The following is a 19088-nucleotide window of genomic DNA, read 5'->3' as shown; positions in this document are numbered from 1 at the left end:
CACAGATCAGAGACCGCATCACGCCAGAAAGTTTTAGTTTGACTGTAACAACTGTAAATTCAAGTTGACACATTGGAAGTGGTCCAACAGCCAGTACAGAGGAAATATACTGTGGCTTTCACACACTTTTTGCTTTAGCAAAGGTGTCAAAATAAAATATGTGCAGACGTAACAAGTGGCTTTGCTCATATTAAGGTGTCAAACAGTTTGTTCTCACTGCTTTTATACATCTAGGAGATAATCTGTAAATTATTTGAGTAAAACAAAAATTGTAATTGTGCTGGTGATGCGGTTTACTCAACTGCCAAGCCTAAAGGCAGCTGGAGTTTCTTGTAATGACTAGTATAGTTCACTTCATAAAATATAGGTCAACAATTACTGTGCTAGGTGTTTATTTCAGGACCATGGAAGTTTGAAGATTGCTCAGTAATGAATTTGTACTCAATGGTTTTTATGCATTGTAATCTATGCTGTTTATACATATATGAGATCATTTGTAAATTGAGTAAAACAAAAGCTGTGATTGTGCAGTTAACCCTTATTCTACCAACATGTTTAACATATAACGACAAACTGCTCTAACACTATAATACTACTGCTTATACTGCAACCACCATAGCAAAATGTTAACTTATTTCTTCTCATAACATTTCGCCTATTAGTTTTCTGATTAATGTCATCTGAAAAGAGTGTGTATGTTGTGTAAAATAAAAAATATATATACTTTTCAACAGAGCACACAAAGGAATGTGTCTGCCTCTCACAGGATGACGGGATTCTCTAAATTACTAATCATGGAAAACATAAACTCAGTAAACAGTGCAATCGATTACAACTGCATTGGGTGCGTTTGACTCATAATAGATAGCATAAAGCACTTCAGAGAAATGAAAACAATCAGGGGAGATTTTACTGCCTTGTTGAATGTTTCGGTGCTCCAGAATCTGGTATTCGTCAGTTTTGTTGATGCAAATTCTCTTTGCCAGTTTAAAGGCATAACATAAGAAAACTGTATTGCTGATCAGCTAATAGGAACCTAAATCCTCTGACCAGTCAGGTGAGCAGTTAAGCTGAATTTGCCGATCAATGGTCGGGTGTCATAAAGAAAAAAAAATCCATTCAGTGTCCATTCAATCTGTCTCCATCAAAGCGGGCGAACCTGACATGTACAACTACCTGATTGAGTCTTCAGTGTGCAAATGCATTTCAGACAACTGTCCCTTTTTATATAGTTAAGACAATTTATTTTGCTTTTTTTTGTACTGATGAACCAGACTTCATTGTAAAAGCAGGTGTTTTATGATAGGGCCGTATTTTTCACAGTAAAAAGTAGAGCTCCACGATCACTAAGACTCTTTTTGTGAGTCAGTTTGATTTACAGACACAATCGGCACAAATGTAATTTACTCAGTAGCGTCGTTAACTAACCTGTGATGAAGTCTGAAGCCACTGACGCGCAAACTGACTGACAGGACACCGGCTTTACAGTACTTGTTTTCACCCAGAGGGTGGCGCGGTCGTACAGCGTGACGTATGGCTGCTCTCACCCGCAGACAAACAAGCTCTGGTAGATTCTCCTCCTACCGAACATTGGTGTCACACCCATCCAACTGTGAGTTCATCTGAGCCCGCGACCTGTCCTCAAGGACACGTCCGTTTGTAGGCGGCAGGGAGTTCGTCCTCCGGAGGGACACAGGCACCGTCAAAATGCAATTTACTGAAGCTCTCCTGAAGTTTCAGCCGGGCTGGCCTCGTGTGCATCACTTGTTTGCTCTACTGTGTCTTGTTGCCTTCGTCTATAAATTAAGCGTCTTGCTCGCCAAAAGAAGACACGCTTTTCGAAGCGTTGATAATTTTCCAGGACCACCCGGACACTGGCTTTTTGGACATGCTTTGGAGGTAACACCGTCTAGAAAACGCTCAGTAACATAGCAGCAAGTTTATGTAACTTACCTATGGCCTGTGTACAATGCGCGTTACTCCAGGAAGTATCACCTTACTGCGTAAATTAGTGGAGCCCAATCCTGATCCTCAGGATTCCCTGTCCTGCATGTTTTAGATGTTTCCCTGCTCCAACACACCTGATTCAAATGATCAGGCTGTTGTCAGGCTTCTGCAGAGGCTTGATGATGAGCTGATCATTTGAATCAGGTGTGTTGGAGCAGGGAAACATCTAAAACATGCAGGACAGGGGTCCTTGAGGACCAGGGTTGGACACCACTGGTGTAAATTAAAAAAAACTTAATTAAAGCTTATTATCAGCTAAAAGTACTCATTGTCCAGTAAAAAGGTCCCTGTCAGTGTTAAACTGATATATGATGTGTTTAGATTAATATTACAGCTGCGTGAATAATATGTTGCCTTGTACTGCTGTAGATATTGGTGGTTACCGCGTTAAAGTTAGTTTTAAGTTGGATGTTAGACATTCAGCTCTGGATCCAGCAGCATCTATTTACTCAGTGTCAGTCAGTGTTGAAACCTGCTCATCTGACTCAGTGTATGGGTTTCATGTAGGGACATTAACAAGTTTCTGTTTTTCTTGTATATATTTTTTATAGGAGAAGGTCACGTCATGTCCCACAGTTTTCACTAGTCTGCTTCAAGGCGTCAACAGTTTAACTAATTGGCTTCAGTACAATTCTGCATACATAAACTCTAGATCACTGACCAAAGTCCAAGCTTTAACTCATGTACCAATACGACCCACATGACATCAAGCAAGTCACATCAATAAAATCTGATGTCAAAACACTGAACCCATCCGACACCAGAGGCCCAAGATTTATCTCATGTTGTAACAATAACAACGGTTATCAGAGTTTAGGATTAAATTCTGTCCACTGATGATCAGAGAAGAGCAAGTCAGAACTTTGGTTGGAGTTGTACAAAAATACAATCCAGTTTTATTTGGGCTTTTACAAGAATATAATGGACGCTGGTTGTAAAAAAGAAAACTCCAAAAATTAAATACAAGGTCAAACAAGGATGATTATAAAGTAACGGAAGAGTCCCAAGGAAAACCCTCCAAAAAAAGACCCCTAAACTTCCCTGTCTCCACTTTTATAGCCTCCCAGTTCTGAACTCAACAAACTCATGTTAACTTTCAAAAACGGTAAAAACTAAAAGTACTCACACATCTATGTCAAATATGAAATATGCGATGAGGTGGCGAGATTCGTTTGACTGAGCAATTCAAAGAAAAAAGTATTTTTAAACTGTAAAATGTACACAGGACAAACAGACTTCAACAGCACATTGTGTTTGTTAAACAGCATCCATAAACAGGTGTGCAGTGAAGTTGTTGGTCTGGTTAAGAAGCCCAAAGCAGAGCTTCTGAGTGTGTGTTGTGTCTCAACTGCGGAAATAAATTTTGAATTCAAGTTGTGATTGAGTATTTTTTGTTACTTTTACTTAAGATGATCTAAATATTTCATTTATTATTGCTCATTAGGGAGATGTTAAACATCACAGTTCTTGCATATACACTAATCAGTCTGCAACAGGATTGAAAGATGTTTTTTCCATTTGTTTTCATTTTTCTTTCAGTTTAAACAAGATGGAACAGATTTTGCCATGGTATTGAAATGGGGCCAGCAGTACTCTTATGCTGTTCCACTATGGGTTGGTCCTTTCTTTTGTGTCCTCAACATTCAACGTCCAGACTATGCGAAAACCATACTGGCAACAACAGGTGTGTGAGTTTATTTTTATCTTGACCGAAATGTTACACCGTTGTGACTGTAGTCAGGTCAGTGAATTACATAATCTGTTATTGCATTTGATTCCTTACAGAGCCAAAAAGTGATCTTGGATATAGTTTTTTAAAGTCTTGGATTGGTAAGACTGCTTTGCCATCTCGTATCTTATGTCTTACATCTTATCTTATATTCACATGTCTTTGCTTGTTGAGGACTTGTTTGTTAAGCTGATTTTCTCACTTACACACATACTGTCTGTTTCTGTGTACAGGGGAGGGCTTACTGGTGTCAGAAGGTCAGAAGTGGTTTCGGCACAGAAGGCTGTTGACCCCGGGCTTCCATTATGATGTTTTGAAACCATACGTGAAACTGATGTCAGATTCTGCTAATACTATGTTGGTATGTGAATGACAGTTCTGTAAATCACAATTCATAATAATTAAATAGAGACCATAATGGTGAAAAGCCTGGAGAGCTTTGGAGTTTGTTTGTTTTTTTTTCCATCTCCCACAGAGATGTCACATCTGTTCTCTCACTATTGCCAGGACAAATGGGAAAGTTATGCAAACACCAACGAGTCCTTTGAATTGTTTGGACCTGTTAGCCTTATGACACTAGATACCATTTTGAAGTGCGCCTTCAGCCATGACAGCAGCTGTCAGACTGAGAGGTGAGTTCATTCAAACCATTTCGCACCACGTTCACGCTCAGTTGTTTTCTGCCTCAGTTCTCTGAATCGTGAGTTGAGAAAACGTAGCTTTTAATGTTTACTTACATTCTCATTTCAGCGGAACAAATGCATACATCAAAGCAGTGTATGAGCTCAGTTATCTGATCAACCTGAGGTTCAGGATGTTTCCATACCACAATGACCTGATTTTCTACCTCAGCCCACACGGCTTCAGACACAGAAAAGCATGCAGGGTGGCTCACAGTCATACAGGTAAGATCTGAACACATAATCTGGTTACTAACAATCTGAAACATTGTCAAATTGCAGCACAGTATACTAGGGCTGCACGATTCTTGCTAAAATGTGAATCATGATTTTTGTTCCTAAAAAAATGAGTTTTTTAATAATCCTAAACATTTATTACACTCTTAGATACAAAAAAAAGACATGTCTAAGGCGCTAGACAGGGCTTTAAACAGATGACATAAATATACAACTTAATAAAGTGCTTAACTTAATCATAACATATGTCAAATTGCTGGACTTTAAAGCCTTTTGTAAAGAAAAAACAAACTTAAGTCTCTTCTTTCACACTTAAGAAGATCAAAGAAATTAACTAAAATGCTGCTGAACATAAAAAATAGAACACAGAGTTACAGCTGTAAAATAAAAAAAACTGATACACTGACTCACACGACACACTTGTTTTGAGTTGAGCGGCTGCAAAACCATTGCCCATTTTCTTCACCATAAAAGTCCCCTGTTGTTTTGTTATTCAAAAGCATTTATTATGGCGTGGCAAAATCAGGAAATGTTAGATTAACATCAGCAGTAACTTAACACAACCGCTACAGTCGAAAGCCAACATGAAACAGTAAAATAAAGCAGATACCTGAAAGAACAAACAGAGACACAGAAGAAAAACTCCAAACTGCAGAGGTTCAGTTAGAATCTATTAAAGTACTGAAAGCCAAACACACAGACATTTTAAAAATCTGTTCTCTTGCACAGACATGAGTTGCTTGTTTGAGGGGAAGAGCTTTGGATCGACTAGTTGGTCGAAGTCTGTCAGCCTCTTTAGTTTAAGGTGAAATACATTAATAAATTACCCCTGTTGGGAAGCTTGTTTTTCCACTTACAGTAACATAATGAAAGGTTGTTAACTCAAGTAACATTACCTGCCTCTATCACATTTCTCTCCTCCTTTCTCTCTGCACCTCTCCGTGTGAGTGTGCATTAGTGAAGCACACAGCAGAGGAGAGAAAAAAGGAGAGAAACGCAACCAAAAGGCAGCAAAGAGCAGTAAAGCAGAGATTGCATAGATGTATGAATAGAGAATGATTTTTTTTTTAAAGATTAATCCTGCAGCCCTATAGTGCACCCATACATTTAGTTTGGGGGTATATTATTGGGTTTATGCATTTCTGTATTTTACATGTTGCTGTATTTTAGGAGTTAGTCTGCAAATACTCATCCATTATCTTGTCTTTTTAAGAGGAAGTCATAAGAAAGAGGAAAGAAGCTCTAAAGGATGAGAAGGAGATGGACCGCATACAGGCTAAGAGAAACTTGGACTTTCTGGATATCCTTCTCTTGGCAAGAGTAGGTAGAGTGATGCGAAGTGGAGTGATTTTTTGGGATTGATGACGATAATGATATTAGGGAGTAAAGACATCCCTGATGAATCTGTAACAGGCCCATATAGGTGGATAAAATGGACTTGCCAATATGTCTGTCTGAAATTCTTTGTGCAAGTCCTGATTAAGACCAGATAGGACAACACTGCCTACTGCAAACCTGCTCGAGGTAGAGTTCCCTGACTCACCTAAACTTTCTTGGTGGAATTCAAGTCTGCCCATGTTAATATTTTAATACCAGGTAAAAAGATAAGACAGTTTGGTCGAACGTTAATCAAAGAGGCTGTGAATCCTCTGCAGTGGTCCTGGTTCAACTCCAACCTTTCCTGCGTGTCACCCCCCTCTCTTTCCTGTAAAGTCTCCAGCTGTACTGTTAATTAAAGGCATAAAAAGCCCAAAAGATCATTTAAAAAAACATAAAAACCGTTGGGTGCAACATGTAACTAGAGCTTTCAAACAACAGCAATGAGTCATTCCACCACACCCAGTAGGCTGACCAGGGCATGTGTCCACCTAAATCTTGGCAGCATTTTAGAACAGAAGGTCGTCAAGTGCGACCCGTGGGCCAATGACAGCTGTTAGTAAAGTCAAGAGATTTTGGTGGCCACCATGGGAAAAATTGAGGATAAATTGAGATTTCAGGAAAAATTGATCATCTCTTACTTTGTGTTACCTCAGGGGAAATATAAAGTGGTGAATTATCTACAAACAAATGAATTCTGTGGTCAAGGAATTTAATGCTAAATGTCATTGACATGACAAGTTCATGGGTTTTCTTGCACGGCCCTCAATCATATGCTGGCTCCTTAAATTGGCACTCAGTCATTAAAAGTTTGAGAGCCCCTGTTTTAGAAAATGCAAACTAAGTAAATCTTGTCAACTAATGTTATGTTCATGTTATCAGTAACACAGTAAGCTAACCAGTAACACCTCTATAACCACCTCTATAGGTTTAAGTTAATGAACATCCCCTGTCCAAACAACATTGCGAAGGAGTGCGGATACTTACATCATCTCTGTGACTTCCAGTACACATGACCAACCTGAACTTGAATGTCATTATCTTTACTGTACATTTTATCTTCTTTTATAATGTTTTCATTGTTGCAGGACTTTTTTTTTTAAAAAGGTGCTCTACAAATATCTTTTATCTCACCTTCAGGATGAGAAGCAGCAGGGTCTGTCAGACGAAGACATCCGTGCAGAAGTGGACACCTTTATGTTTGAGGGCCATGACACCACAGCCAGTGGCCTCGCTTTCATTCTCTACGCTCTGGCCTGCCACCCCGAACACCAGAAGATTTGCAGGGATGAGATCATGCAAGTCCTGGCTGGCAAGGACACCATGGAATGGTAGGTTTACCTGCTGAAAACATTGCCATATGCAGTGCAAGTCAGTGCAACTCAAGTCTTATCAACAACTAACTGTGTGTCTTATTTTAAGGGAGGACCTCAGTAAAATCCCATACACTACAATGTGCATAAAAGAATCCCTCCGTCTTTACCCTCCTGTACCAGGAATATCCAGAGTAACAACAAAACCCATGACTTTTGTTGATGGAAGGACTGTACCAGCAGGTTTGTTGTTAATGTTTATGGAGTGTTTAAAGAGATAAAGCAGTAAACAAAATAACTTTACTGCACTGGTAAAAGATAAAATATTAACTTGTGTTGCGTTTTCCATGATGGACCTATGGCCTTAGTTTTTGTTTAACAAAGTCCTTGTGCTGTATGCACAACAGACAGCACAAGTAAGTAGGTTTAAGGTTATTTTGAAATTCTCTTAAATTGATCTTATATTTACATCATTTGTGTTTTTATGGCAGCGACATTCTATAGATGTTTTTCTTCATCATTTCATATACATTTTCTCAAAGTTGCGTGGGAACTGTTTGGATTCATACACTTTGTCATGTGTCCAGTCTGACCAATTCTACACTAAAACACACTTTCTTTTCTGTTTGTAGGTAGTCGTGTTGGAATATCTGTGTTTGGGATTCACAGGAATGCAACAGTTTGGGAAAACCCTGATGTGAGTCAGGATGTCGTTCTGAGCAGATCTTATAGAAGTGAACGCTCATTTGTGCAGCTCACTAAATGATGCACATTATTAATAGAATCAGTGATGAAAGTGCAAGTTTGATCCTTCTTTGCTGTGTGTTCTTTTACATAAAATGTGCCAAATAATAGGAGCGACGTACTCATCAAATTGATGCGTTGGTCCACACTGACATTAGTTTTTTCGATCTTGTCTCAACGTAGGTCTTTGACCCACTGCGTTTCCTACCAGAGAACACTTCCAAGAGGTCATCTCATGCATTTGTGCCCTTTGCTGCTGGGCCAAGGTTTGTTCACACACTACTCATAAAGCTTCCTAGTACAAGGAGTTGCTCCTAGTGATGAAACTGCACAAAAATTATGACCTTTGAGAATATCCTCATGAAGTTAAAAGTAGATCCCAGTAAAGATAAAAGATAAATTGATGATAATAATACTAAAAAATAAATAGATACATATAAATAGCAACCTTTTCTGTGGTGCTGGCGTTTCAGATCTGAAGCCTTTGGTGCATCATAGGAGCATCAATCCATAATGTTTGCGAATGGTGACCGGGACACTCTGTACGCACTCTGAAACTCTAATGATGGATTATCACAGTTGTGGATGTTTAACCCAGCACCAGCTCCCTTTTCACTGACACAGTAAAGACTGTTTTATTAGGGGTTAGAGGAGGCAAGAGATAGACTGAACTCAGAGTAACCCTGGATTGATCCAATTTAAAGAATAAATCTGTTATACATTTACTGAAATCATAAAATCACCATGTTATGTCATCAGAGGTCAAGAAAACATGTTAAGTTGAAATACTTGCTTCTCTGTGACAGAGATGGTGTCCCCTTCTATATTTTTACATTTTTGATTGTCTTTCTAACATTAATTAGAGTTCAAATGAATGCTGAATGTTTGCAGAGTGTCTGTTTATGAGTCGTTAATAAACTTGTAGATGGCGTAGATGCTTATAACGGTTAAATTGAGTAATACGTTATTGGAGTTTGGCAGGCAGTGAGACCGACAAACACTTGATTCAAAGTCCAGAGTTTGGAATCTCAGAGCAATAGGCTTTTGTTTGCTTGTCCTAAGGTGTTCTACTTACCTTGTGCTTCTGCAAACTGCCCTTAGCTTCCCTGAGTCTGGGCAGGAGGGGTGGGGTGGGGCAGAAACAACTCATTTCAGTTGTGAACATACTGTATATTAAATAGAATTTCAATCTATTTAATGGTCAGTCTGAGGCTCCAGCTCACTATTTCGGCTGCAGTAGTCATTTTTGTGCAATTGCTACATGCTGCTCCTTTAAATAGTGCACCTAAAAATGAAAATTCAGTCATCATCTACTCACCTTCATGCCAAGTTTTTAGTTCTGGGGGCAGCCCATTAAGAATAAATCTCATTTGTTTATGTAGATTATATGGAGGCATCATGATTGAGTTGAGTTAAAAACTCCTTGTAGTAGCTTTAAGTGAAATTTTGAATGCAGGACTTTGACTTTGAACAGTATTTATACAGTGACACTACTACTTTTACTTAAGTAAAACATGTAAACACTACTTCCATCACTGGATGCAGGGTTATTGCCATGTCTTTTTATCCACCCTCTTCTAATATCATGTCAGCCCACATTCAAAAACAATAATAATAATAAAAATTATAGTACTGATGGCATGTTGCTCTGCTCTTATGTTACTTATCACCATATTCCTTCACAATATTGCTAATGTTTATGTTTTCCTCCCTCAGAAACTGCATTGGTCAGAACTTTGCCATGAATGAGCTGAAGGTGGCGACTGCCCTGACACTGAAGAAATACCAGCTGATAGAGGACCCCGCTTGGAAACCCAAGATCATCCCTAGACTGGTGCTTCGCTCACTGAATGGCATCCACATCAAGATCAAACCTGTAGACCCACAAGCGTAGAGGGAAATATCTGCAGACGATGCTAAAAACAATGCATTATATGATGCATTATATAACAAAATATCAGGAGTTCAGCTATCTTCGTTTGTAATAATTGAAGTCTTTGCACTGACATAGAATCATAAACAAATAATGATGAACTACATTTATTTTATATAGTGACTATTTAATTTATTGTTTGATTACAAGGTGATTTATCAGTTAGAACAAGGTTTTAAAATGAGATTTTGCTACAGTTCCTGCTTTGATTGATGCTCTTCTTTAATATCCCTTGGGCTCTGAGCAGGCATACTCTCTCCCTGACATCACTGATGCTCGCTGGATGGTGTACCAGACTGGGCAATATCATATTATATTGTATTGTGACATGACACTAGGTATTGTTATATCATGATATGTCAGAAGTGTTGTCTTTTCCTGGCTTCGATATGAAACTTATCTGTCACTATCGTGATAGGTTTTTTGGTTATATTTCCCTGGCCTAATTTGTATGTTATGATCATTTCTGACACTGGGGCATGAGATATTTTTGCACTTTCTAAAGAAACAGGACCTATAATGTGGTAGGGCAGTTGTACCACATCAGTTTGTAATAAATACTTAATATTTGAAACAAGACTTAAAAAATTTTTAAAAATTGTGTATGGGGAAAAGGACCTGGGGAAGAGCCACACTGTATCCAAGTTATGTCAAACTAAATTAATCATAGATCATTACAAATGAGCACTATTTTAAAAGGAGCAAGTAGTCACACAGTGAGAGAAAAAAAATCATGGATAGAAATCAAAAGTTCTGATGCATTAAGGCTCATCAATAATTGTTTTATAATGGCATCATAGCCCTCTGAACTGAATCAAATCACGAGGTGCCAACAGATTCCCACCCCCAAAGCAGAGGCAGTTAATATCAGAGCGAGGGCAATGCAGTCAAAAGTAATTCATTTTTTATTTACAGTCATGATTACAAAATTCGCACTCCCACAAAGACGAGAAGTCACCAGCACAGTTTGTAAACGTGAAACACCTTGTCTTTGACCTCAAAACCAGAATATCTTGTTCCACAATGTTTGACAGTTTGTTACATTTTTCCTACTACTGTGCAAAGACAGTTCCTATGTCTTGAGTGTTTCTAGGTCAAACAAAATATGAACAGTATACTGTACTCTGTTGCATGTGAAAGATCTTAACACGCTACATGACCATTAAAATATAACTAAATCCAAACCTGTATTTACTAACTTTTTATTTTTCTGTAAGTTAGTTGGTATTTGTTACTGTTGTCATTCCAATTCCTCTATACTCAGTTACTTACTTAACAGTCTGTTTAATTACCAACGTGAAAAACTGCAAAAATGACCAACAAACCATTTAAAACTCAATATACAGGAAAGAAAATCCAAAGGACAAATATGATCAACATACTATTTGGACAGCGCAAATGGCTTTTATCTGCAGAAGAATCCAAATTAGTCACTGGAATCTTGCAGCACCACTTTTATGGGATGCCATATACAGAGAGGTTAGTGCAACAGGCCATAAACAACAGTACCTGCAGGTCTGAAAACAAACCTCACTGAAAACTGACTTGTGCGCCATCTAGTGGCTAAAAGGGCCAATACAAAACACTTCAGTTGATGTTCTGTTGGTCTAATACATGAATTGGAAATGTTTCCGTGAGTAAAACACTTGATCACATTATATCAATAGGTTTTTAAAATAAAAAGCAGCCCTGTGTTTTGATAGAAACTGACTTCATGTCTGGATTCTCTGACTTTCCTGACTCTCACAGTAGAATATCTTATATAAAAGTACTTTTTTGCCATTTGTTTAACGGCATTATCAAAATACTACAGGAGTGAAAAAAATGTTGAAACGTGTTAAAGTAGAAAAAAAAAAAAATCCAACTTTACATCCAACACATCAAAAACATAATTCAATGGCCCATCATATCCAAGTAGTCTGTCACTCACGGGTAAACCAAATCTTGTGTTAGTTATGTTTGTAATCGACAAAATTCTATGGGTTTCTGGGCAACATAGTAATAGAGTAGCAGAAAATAAAGTCTTGTCATTAGGGCTGGGTACTGTTTACAAATTTTTTATACCTATATGACACCTTGACTTTGATACCAGTTCCTGAACTGTACTTTTTTCAATACCAATTTTGTAAAAATGCATTTTAACAAAAAGAAAATTGCATTGTGGTACAATCACCTGGGAGCAGTTGTAGAAGCAGTTTTCACTCTGCACACTTTACTCAACCTGGAAACTGGACTGAAAGGAAGAAACTGGTGGAATATCTGTACAGTACTGGACAAGATAAAAACAAATAGTTGTCTAATGAACATTAATAACAAACCGTAGTCTGCTTAACTTAATCCAAAGAAGATGGGAATGACCGTGTGCCCGACAAAGTACTGGGAAACTGAGCAGACTGAGACCTCTTATACCATTTTTATGCCAAAATTAGCACAGATATATTGTTTTTTTTTAACGTGGGTTAGCCCACTACAAATAGCTGATTGACCCTTTACCTATTGAGAAAGATGTTTTTTGAAGTCTTTTTAGAAGTCTTAGCTTCTAACTGAATTTGTGGTTTGTACTTTTACATATCTGTATTTTTTTATAAAGCATTCAGACAACAAAATAACAAGGAAGCTTTATTGTGAAGAATTTGTAGGAAGTAAAATGTTTATCCACCATTAAGCCACTTGGTTACATATTGTAGTGTTTTTTCTGCCTGCCTCTACGACATGTAACGTTACAGTCAATCCCCTGCTGATGCTGATGAGATTTACTCCCTAGGTATCAAAATTTGGTACCGAATGAACAGGCATTTTTCAGTTCTCCGTAGGATGTAAGAAAAATTCAGTAAAGTTCAGTACCCAGCCCTACTTGTGACAGATCACAGGGAAATCATGTGGTGCCTTTTTGTGATAACAATGAGTAACACAACAAATAAAAAAGAAAATGAGAAGTGAATGACTTCACCTCTGCCAGGTCACAGTCCCTGATGTATCTGCTGGTAACCTGAGAGTCAGCAGCTTTAAGAAACGGATCAGATGAGTAGTGAAGGAGTAGGTTTCTTGCCCGGCCAAGCTTCTTTGGCATACTTCTTTTTGCGTGGTTCGTTGTGGGTCTCTGGTAGGTAAGGGGCTGTGACAGGGGTGGGGTTGAGGGTGACGGGGGGCTGGGGAGCCTCTGGGGCCAGGTCCACCTCTGGTGCTGGATTGGGGAAGGGCAGAGGAAGACCTCCCTGCATAGCGGCGCCTCCTGGTGCTCCTGTCGGCTGGTTCTCATGACTGGTGGGAGGCAGGTCCCCGTAAAGGCCGCCACCCAAGCTGTAGCCGTGGATGCGTTTTGAAGTCAGGTCATCAAGGCCCAGAGTGTTCTGGCCCTCAGATCTGCGTTTCTGCAGCAAGGATGACAGAGTATTACAGAGTTTATGCAGCGACTTAAGAGTAAAATTCAAGCACTTTTTAAGGTACCTAATCCAAAAATTTCCATACTCTCAGAGCCTCTATCATCACATTTAAATTGTTACTATAAAGGTAACTGCAAATTTACAGCAATCAATTTATATTATCAGTGTTTATTTTGCCAACTGTTCATATTAATTTTGAATGTTTCCAACATAGATACACAGGGGACTTATTTAGTTATGAATAACAAATATAACCAAGGAATAGTTATATTTCAAATATTACGAGATTTTTGGAATATAAGGAACATATTCAAATTAAAGCATATTCCTCACTTTGAAAATATAACTGTTAAAATTTAGCATTTTCAAACTTTCAAGACTTTTTATGAACCTGACATTACACCCTCACTACTGTCACAGGTCATACACCTTACCCACTGCAAATTATGAACATCTGTACAACATGAGTGCAGTAATTTTAACTGAAGCAGATCAAAAGCACTCATTCTGAGAATACTGGTGCCACACTCACCCAGTGAGTACTGTTGTTTAAATAACAAAGCTTACCTTGATGGGGATGACAGCAGTCTGCACCATATTTCTAAAGCGTCCCACCGAGGGGTCTATATCCTCTGCAAGTATTTCAAAAAACAAGTGTTACCATTTTATTGCTGGGTGCATTTTGTCCCTTGCACCACAAAACTCTCCCAATCAAATTAATTAAGTATTTTAACATAGCTGTTTTGTGTTATTTTATAACATATAATTATTTGTGTTTTTTCTTCAAAGCTGCCTTCATTGCAATTTGTACCTGGGTTAATGATGGAGTCCTCCTCATTGAAGGTAACCCTGGAGTTTCTTCGTTTCCTCTTGGGCCTCTGGATTTCCAGGTTACCCTCCTCAATGGTCAGTAGGGAGATGCGCTTGTTGTGGGCTGTGTTGAACTCTGTCAGGTTCTGGCAGGATCCAGCGAGAAAAGAAAATGTGTGAAATGTGGTTGCATTGATAAAGATATTGCTACTTTACAACACAACAGTATACCAGAGCGAGCCACAGAATAATAGGTAACATCATAAAACTGAGGAAAAAGCTAATCACCTGCTTATTAATAGGCATGAACAGGTTATAATCAATACATCTTCTGCTAATATTTTGTTCCTCAAATCAATAACAATTATACTGAATTGCAATCTATGATTATTGAAATTGAAATGTAAATATATCTATATAAAAAACTAAAAAGGACTAATATAATGTTCTGGTGCGGGTGCAGCCATTTTCTTTCTCTTTTATTTAGCTGACATTTGAGGGCATGAGAATATTTTTACTATCAAGAAATTAAATGTACCTCAAGCTCTGTCTCTTCCTCTGGAAGCCCAAGCAATCCTTTCAGTTCCTCATCCTCTCCTGTCTTACTGTCTCCGGTGCCAGCGGTGCCTTGGGTTTGGGGTTTCTCTCTGATGGTGTAGGTCCGCGTTGAGGCCCCGAAAGATATTGTAGAGTCTATGGGAACCTGCTGAGGCTTGTGGGCCTCCAGGCGGATGTGTCCGAGGAAAGTTCCATGTGCTACCAAAGGAAACGAGTTGCTTATGTTGGAGGACAGGTTATTCATAGTTGCATCTTTATGGAGCGGAATCGAATGTGATTCAGTTCTGGTGGCAGTGACTGTACTGCTGGCATACTAAGCCTGAGAGACAGAGCCTAATAAACACATAATACTTAAAGATAGAGGTTGCATTGGATCTCCTCATTGTCTCTAATTTTAACTGACAGGGCCATAAAAATGTCAACACATTTTTTTTTATGATAATAAGACAGAGCCCATTTAACAGCATTTATTTTTCAGAGCCAAATGCTTTAAACCTTCTTTTGTTGCTATGGTATTCAACAGCGAAATTAGTATTCAAATACACAGACACACACACACACACACACACACACAAGTGTTGCTCGTGGGACCAGTGTGTTGTCGGTCGCTGATGTTGCTGCTGATGCTTCTTTAAGCGAGTCCCCAAGCCGCACGCCTGCTAGTTTCTGTCTGTCTCTGACCCCCACTTGCTTGTCCTTAGTTCCTCTTTCTCACCGTTTTTATTGAGTCACTACTGACTTGAGTATTGGTGACTTAACACTAGATTTGACAACTCGTCAGACCCTCTATATTTAAAAAAAAAAAAGTGACTAGTGACAAATTTAGCAACTTCTTCAAATGATAAAGGGAAAGGCAGTAAATACATATTGTTATTAATTCTTATGTATTGTAGCATAGTTAATGATTACACTTACCACTGATTATTCAACTAATTGTTTCATCTCTAATATGTATTATGTATACATCATTGTCAGCAGTAAACAAGATTCTTTGTAGATCAATTTTATCAGTTTTTCAGCCCTTCCAGCATGTATGTCAAACCTTTACAGACAGTGGTTCCAATATTAAATGAGTATACAAGTGTGATTGTGAATGATAGCTTACTGCTGTTGAGGTCTATAAGAAAGACCCTTTTCAGGTGTTTGTGGTAGACCAGGGCAGCGTGGACACGTGAGCATGACTGATGGTCGATGGTGAAGTCACACCAGTCGGGGTTCCTCCCAAAGAGGTAATACTTCTTTTCATCTATGATCAGTTTCTAAAGGGAGAGACAGTTTCAGTGAATCGTGGTCATTAAAACAACTGATGAAAACAGTCTGCAGTGTCTCTGTGCCCCTGAGCCATAACTCAACAGTGTTGCTTCCCACTGAAAAGCTTAAATCTCGGGGCTGATGCTGCTCTCGCACCATTTGAAGCCATGCAGCCATAGAAAATCCCAGTGTGTAACACATCTGGGAGAAAGTGGACTGTCAGGCTCGTATCTGGTGCATTCAGCTAAATTACCTCCCACAATACTAGCAGTCACATGCTTTATCACTAGAATACAAATACATTACAATACAATACCATGCCCTACAACAGAGGTGTCAAACATACAGCCAATCAGAAGTGGAAGTGTATGGAAAATTAAAGGGCTGTATAATGTTGACATGTTGTTCAAATAATAAAGTAAAATATCAGGGCTGTTGATATTGCAATATAATCCCTGATAAATGGGGATGAATTTGCATCACAATTTTAATTGTCATAAAAAATCTATTAAACTCATGATGATGTGACATTTGTTGACATGCATACTACACAAACGTGTTTCTTACATCTGGAAAACAACATTTATAGGCCAGGGCACCTCTGCAGCAGTATAGTGCTTCATTATAGATAATGCTGTTTCATCATGCATTTTTCATTTATCACAAAACTGCAGCATCTGCAATGTGGATATTGTGCTTGGCCATATTGCAATTTCAATAATAGCTTGATTGATTGTGCATTGTAATATATTGTTGTTCAGTTTCAAGATACCTAAAGGTTTTGAGCCTTTGAAGAGCCACAGTGGTCTGTGGAATGATTGCAAACTGACTGAATGTGGAAAACCTAAAACATCTCAGGCTTTTCATCATCTGGTTCGTTAATTGTGAACATAATGTAATTGTACTTATTTACATTAAACATTTGGAGGTGTTGTTATCTATAGGTTATTATGGAATGGTCCTTACTGGTCCGACCCCACTGAGATCAGATTGTGCTGTGTGTGGCCCAGTTTGACACCCCTGTACATTTCCAATCTCCCAGTTACCTCCATTAGTTTGTCTCCCTTCATCACGTCTAGATGGAGCCCTGGGGGCGGCTTGCCTGCCCTGAAAGAAAACAAGATTGTGAACGTTTGTACACGTTTAAACAATTCACATTCCGAGCATTAAGGTACAAATTTATCTTTGCGAGTGATGGACAGACAACCAAGTTTTGTTGCTCAGGTGTTGCCTTAAGATTTGCTCATAAAAACAAATGCTTCTTGGACCTCTACGGTCAGCTAATGGAAACGCGATCGTCATCTTTTGCAAGAGCACTGCGACCATGGATAAACATAACGGCTTTACATGCTCAAATGTCCAGTCTATATCACCGAACACATCATGTTCATAACTGACACTCCCAAAATTAAACATGTGGAGCATAATCTTGAAACACATGAAAAAAAAACATCCCACGCCACTTCTAAGTCAACGGCACCGTTAACGGGTTAGCATGCTAGCTGGTATAAGCTAGTTGCTAACGTTAGCTACGGTCACTACAAGCTCCTCTCCGAGTACAGATGACTTATATAAATATGTGAGCGTTGTTTTGCTCATTTGCACCTGATATTGCACTACAAACAAACAGTTACAACTTTTGCGTGTGCATTTTCTCACCATGATGGACAATCAAAAGGAGGGGGACTGTCTTTGCTTATTTTAGTCGCCATCTTGCCTCATCGTCTCAGAGCTGAGCTGCATGCTGGGTAAACGGTCGCCGTAATTTGGTGGGAGTTGTAGTCTTACAATCAAACAATGCATTACATGACAAATTACACATTAGGCAAAATTATCTCCCAAGCCTTTTTTATTATTTACCTGAATTTAATTTGTACATAGATACACTGACCCTCATGACCAACAGGAAAAGTAAACACACACCATCATGTTTACTGTAAAGGATAATTATTTCATAATTTATTCTATGTTTAGATTATTTGTTTTTATATGTACGTACACTTTGAAATTTCTATTTTGCAGCTGGCTACTAAGTGTCTATTTTCATCTTCAATGAAGAAAGTGAGAAAAACAACAAATAGATCATTAATAATAACACAAACTGTACTGTAATAGACAAAGACACATGAACAACAGTACAATAAGTAATTATGAGATGTTGCTCAAGACAAACCAGGAGAAAGTTTACAAGTTTAAAATAATCGTCTTATAATCAAACTGAATGCTTTTGAAGAAATACTTAAAAGCAATTATTTTGACTGATATTGCAATTTCAATATGATTCATGAAATTAGAGGGAATGGTGCTTTTTACACCATTATTGTTATTTTTATTTGAAAACAGATTAAAATGATTATGGTGTCTTTTTAAGTCTGTAGAATATAATGTGTAGGCAATCTCTGCAGCATGACAATATTTAATTTGACATGGACTTTTGACACACATTCCTTTTTTCTTTTCTTTTATTTGATAGGGATGACAGAATTTAATATAGTCCCAATACAGATTATGAAATTGATGTTATGCACAGAGTTTAAAGCAACTTCTAATGTTCAACTCCTGTCCCTAGTTGGGTTTTTACATGTAAGTTTACAGTGTTATTAAAATATACAACTTCAAACATGAAACCACAATACACTATAGACATGGAAATCACAATAAAATACACACACATCCCCTCAACATATAACATGATACACATACCACAATACACAAATACTAATACCTTATACATTTGAGCACAATTAGCACACTTAGCTAACACACATTTTACCTTTAATAAACATCAAACCTACCAACCTAATAAGTCCATATTATGTTCTCGATAAAATTTTGATTGATAGTTCATCCCTAAGACCACCAAATTAATTTCTACTTAATAAAACGTCTTATGTCCCCTTACTTAAACTGAAACTGGGCAAAATGATCATGTTCATACTCTCATTGTGCCAGAGAAGGAAATCACAATGAACAAGAACAACTGAAATTCTCTCAATAACCACTAAGGGTCCTCAGATCCCAGATACTTGACTCTCTGTGCTGCAGAGAAGTGGTTTTGAAATGCAT

General features: G+C 38.2%; 2 protein-coding genes and 1 non-coding gene across 3 annotated transcripts; 1 reads left to right on the top strand and 2 right to left on the bottom strand.

Moving 5' to 3' along the window:
• The first annotated feature begins 1703 nt into the window (after window positions 1-1703).
• Window positions 1704-10015, top strand: LOC146321816 (cytochrome P450 4B1-like). The gene is made up of 12 exons (XM_084727096.1): window positions 1704-1899; window positions 3547-3691; window positions 3793-3837; window positions 3970-4097; window positions 4244-4368; window positions 4487-4641; window positions 5867-5973; window positions 7171-7361; window positions 7453-7586; window positions 7976-8040; window positions 8271-8353; window positions 9804-10015. The coding sequence occupies exons 1-12, from the start codon at window positions 1708-1710 to the stop codon at window positions 9979-9981; spliced, it is 1548 nt and encodes a 515-aa protein (XP_084583222.1). The 5' UTR covers window positions 1704-1707; the 3' UTR covers window positions 9982-10015.
• Window positions 10016-12626: 2611 nt separating this feature from the next.
• ppp1r8b (protein phosphatase 1, regulatory subunit 8b) lies at window positions 12627-17779 on the bottom strand. Its single transcript, XM_084727095.1, has 7 exons — window positions 17682-17779; window positions 17069-17129; window positions 15877-16030; window positions 14752-14969; window positions 14215-14359; window positions 13971-14035; window positions 12627-13391 (listed from the first exon to the last, which is right to left on the bottom strand). The coding sequence occupies exons 1-7, from the start codon at window positions 17732-17734 to the stop codon at window positions 13038-13040; spliced, it is 1050 nt and encodes a 349-aa protein (XP_084583221.1). The 5' UTR covers window positions 17735-17779; the 3' UTR covers window positions 12627-13037.
• Window positions 16098-16262, bottom strand: LOC146321815 (small Cajal body-specific RNA 1). Its single transcript, XR_014771443.1, has one exon.
• Window positions 17780-19088: the final 1309 nt, after the last annotated feature.

The sequence above is a fragment of the Lutjanus erythropterus genome, chromosome 9 (assembly GCF_056507025.1).
Source record: "Lutjanus erythropterus isolate fLutEry1 chromosome 9, fLutEry1.hap2, whole genome shotgun sequence".
Lineage (NCBI taxonomy): Eukaryota > Metazoa > Chordata > Actinopteri > Lutjaniformes > Lutjanidae > Lutjanus > Lutjanus erythropterus.
The sequence above is the reverse complement of the archived record's forward strand: the minus strand, read 5'-3'. Positions and strand labels throughout refer to the sequence as shown.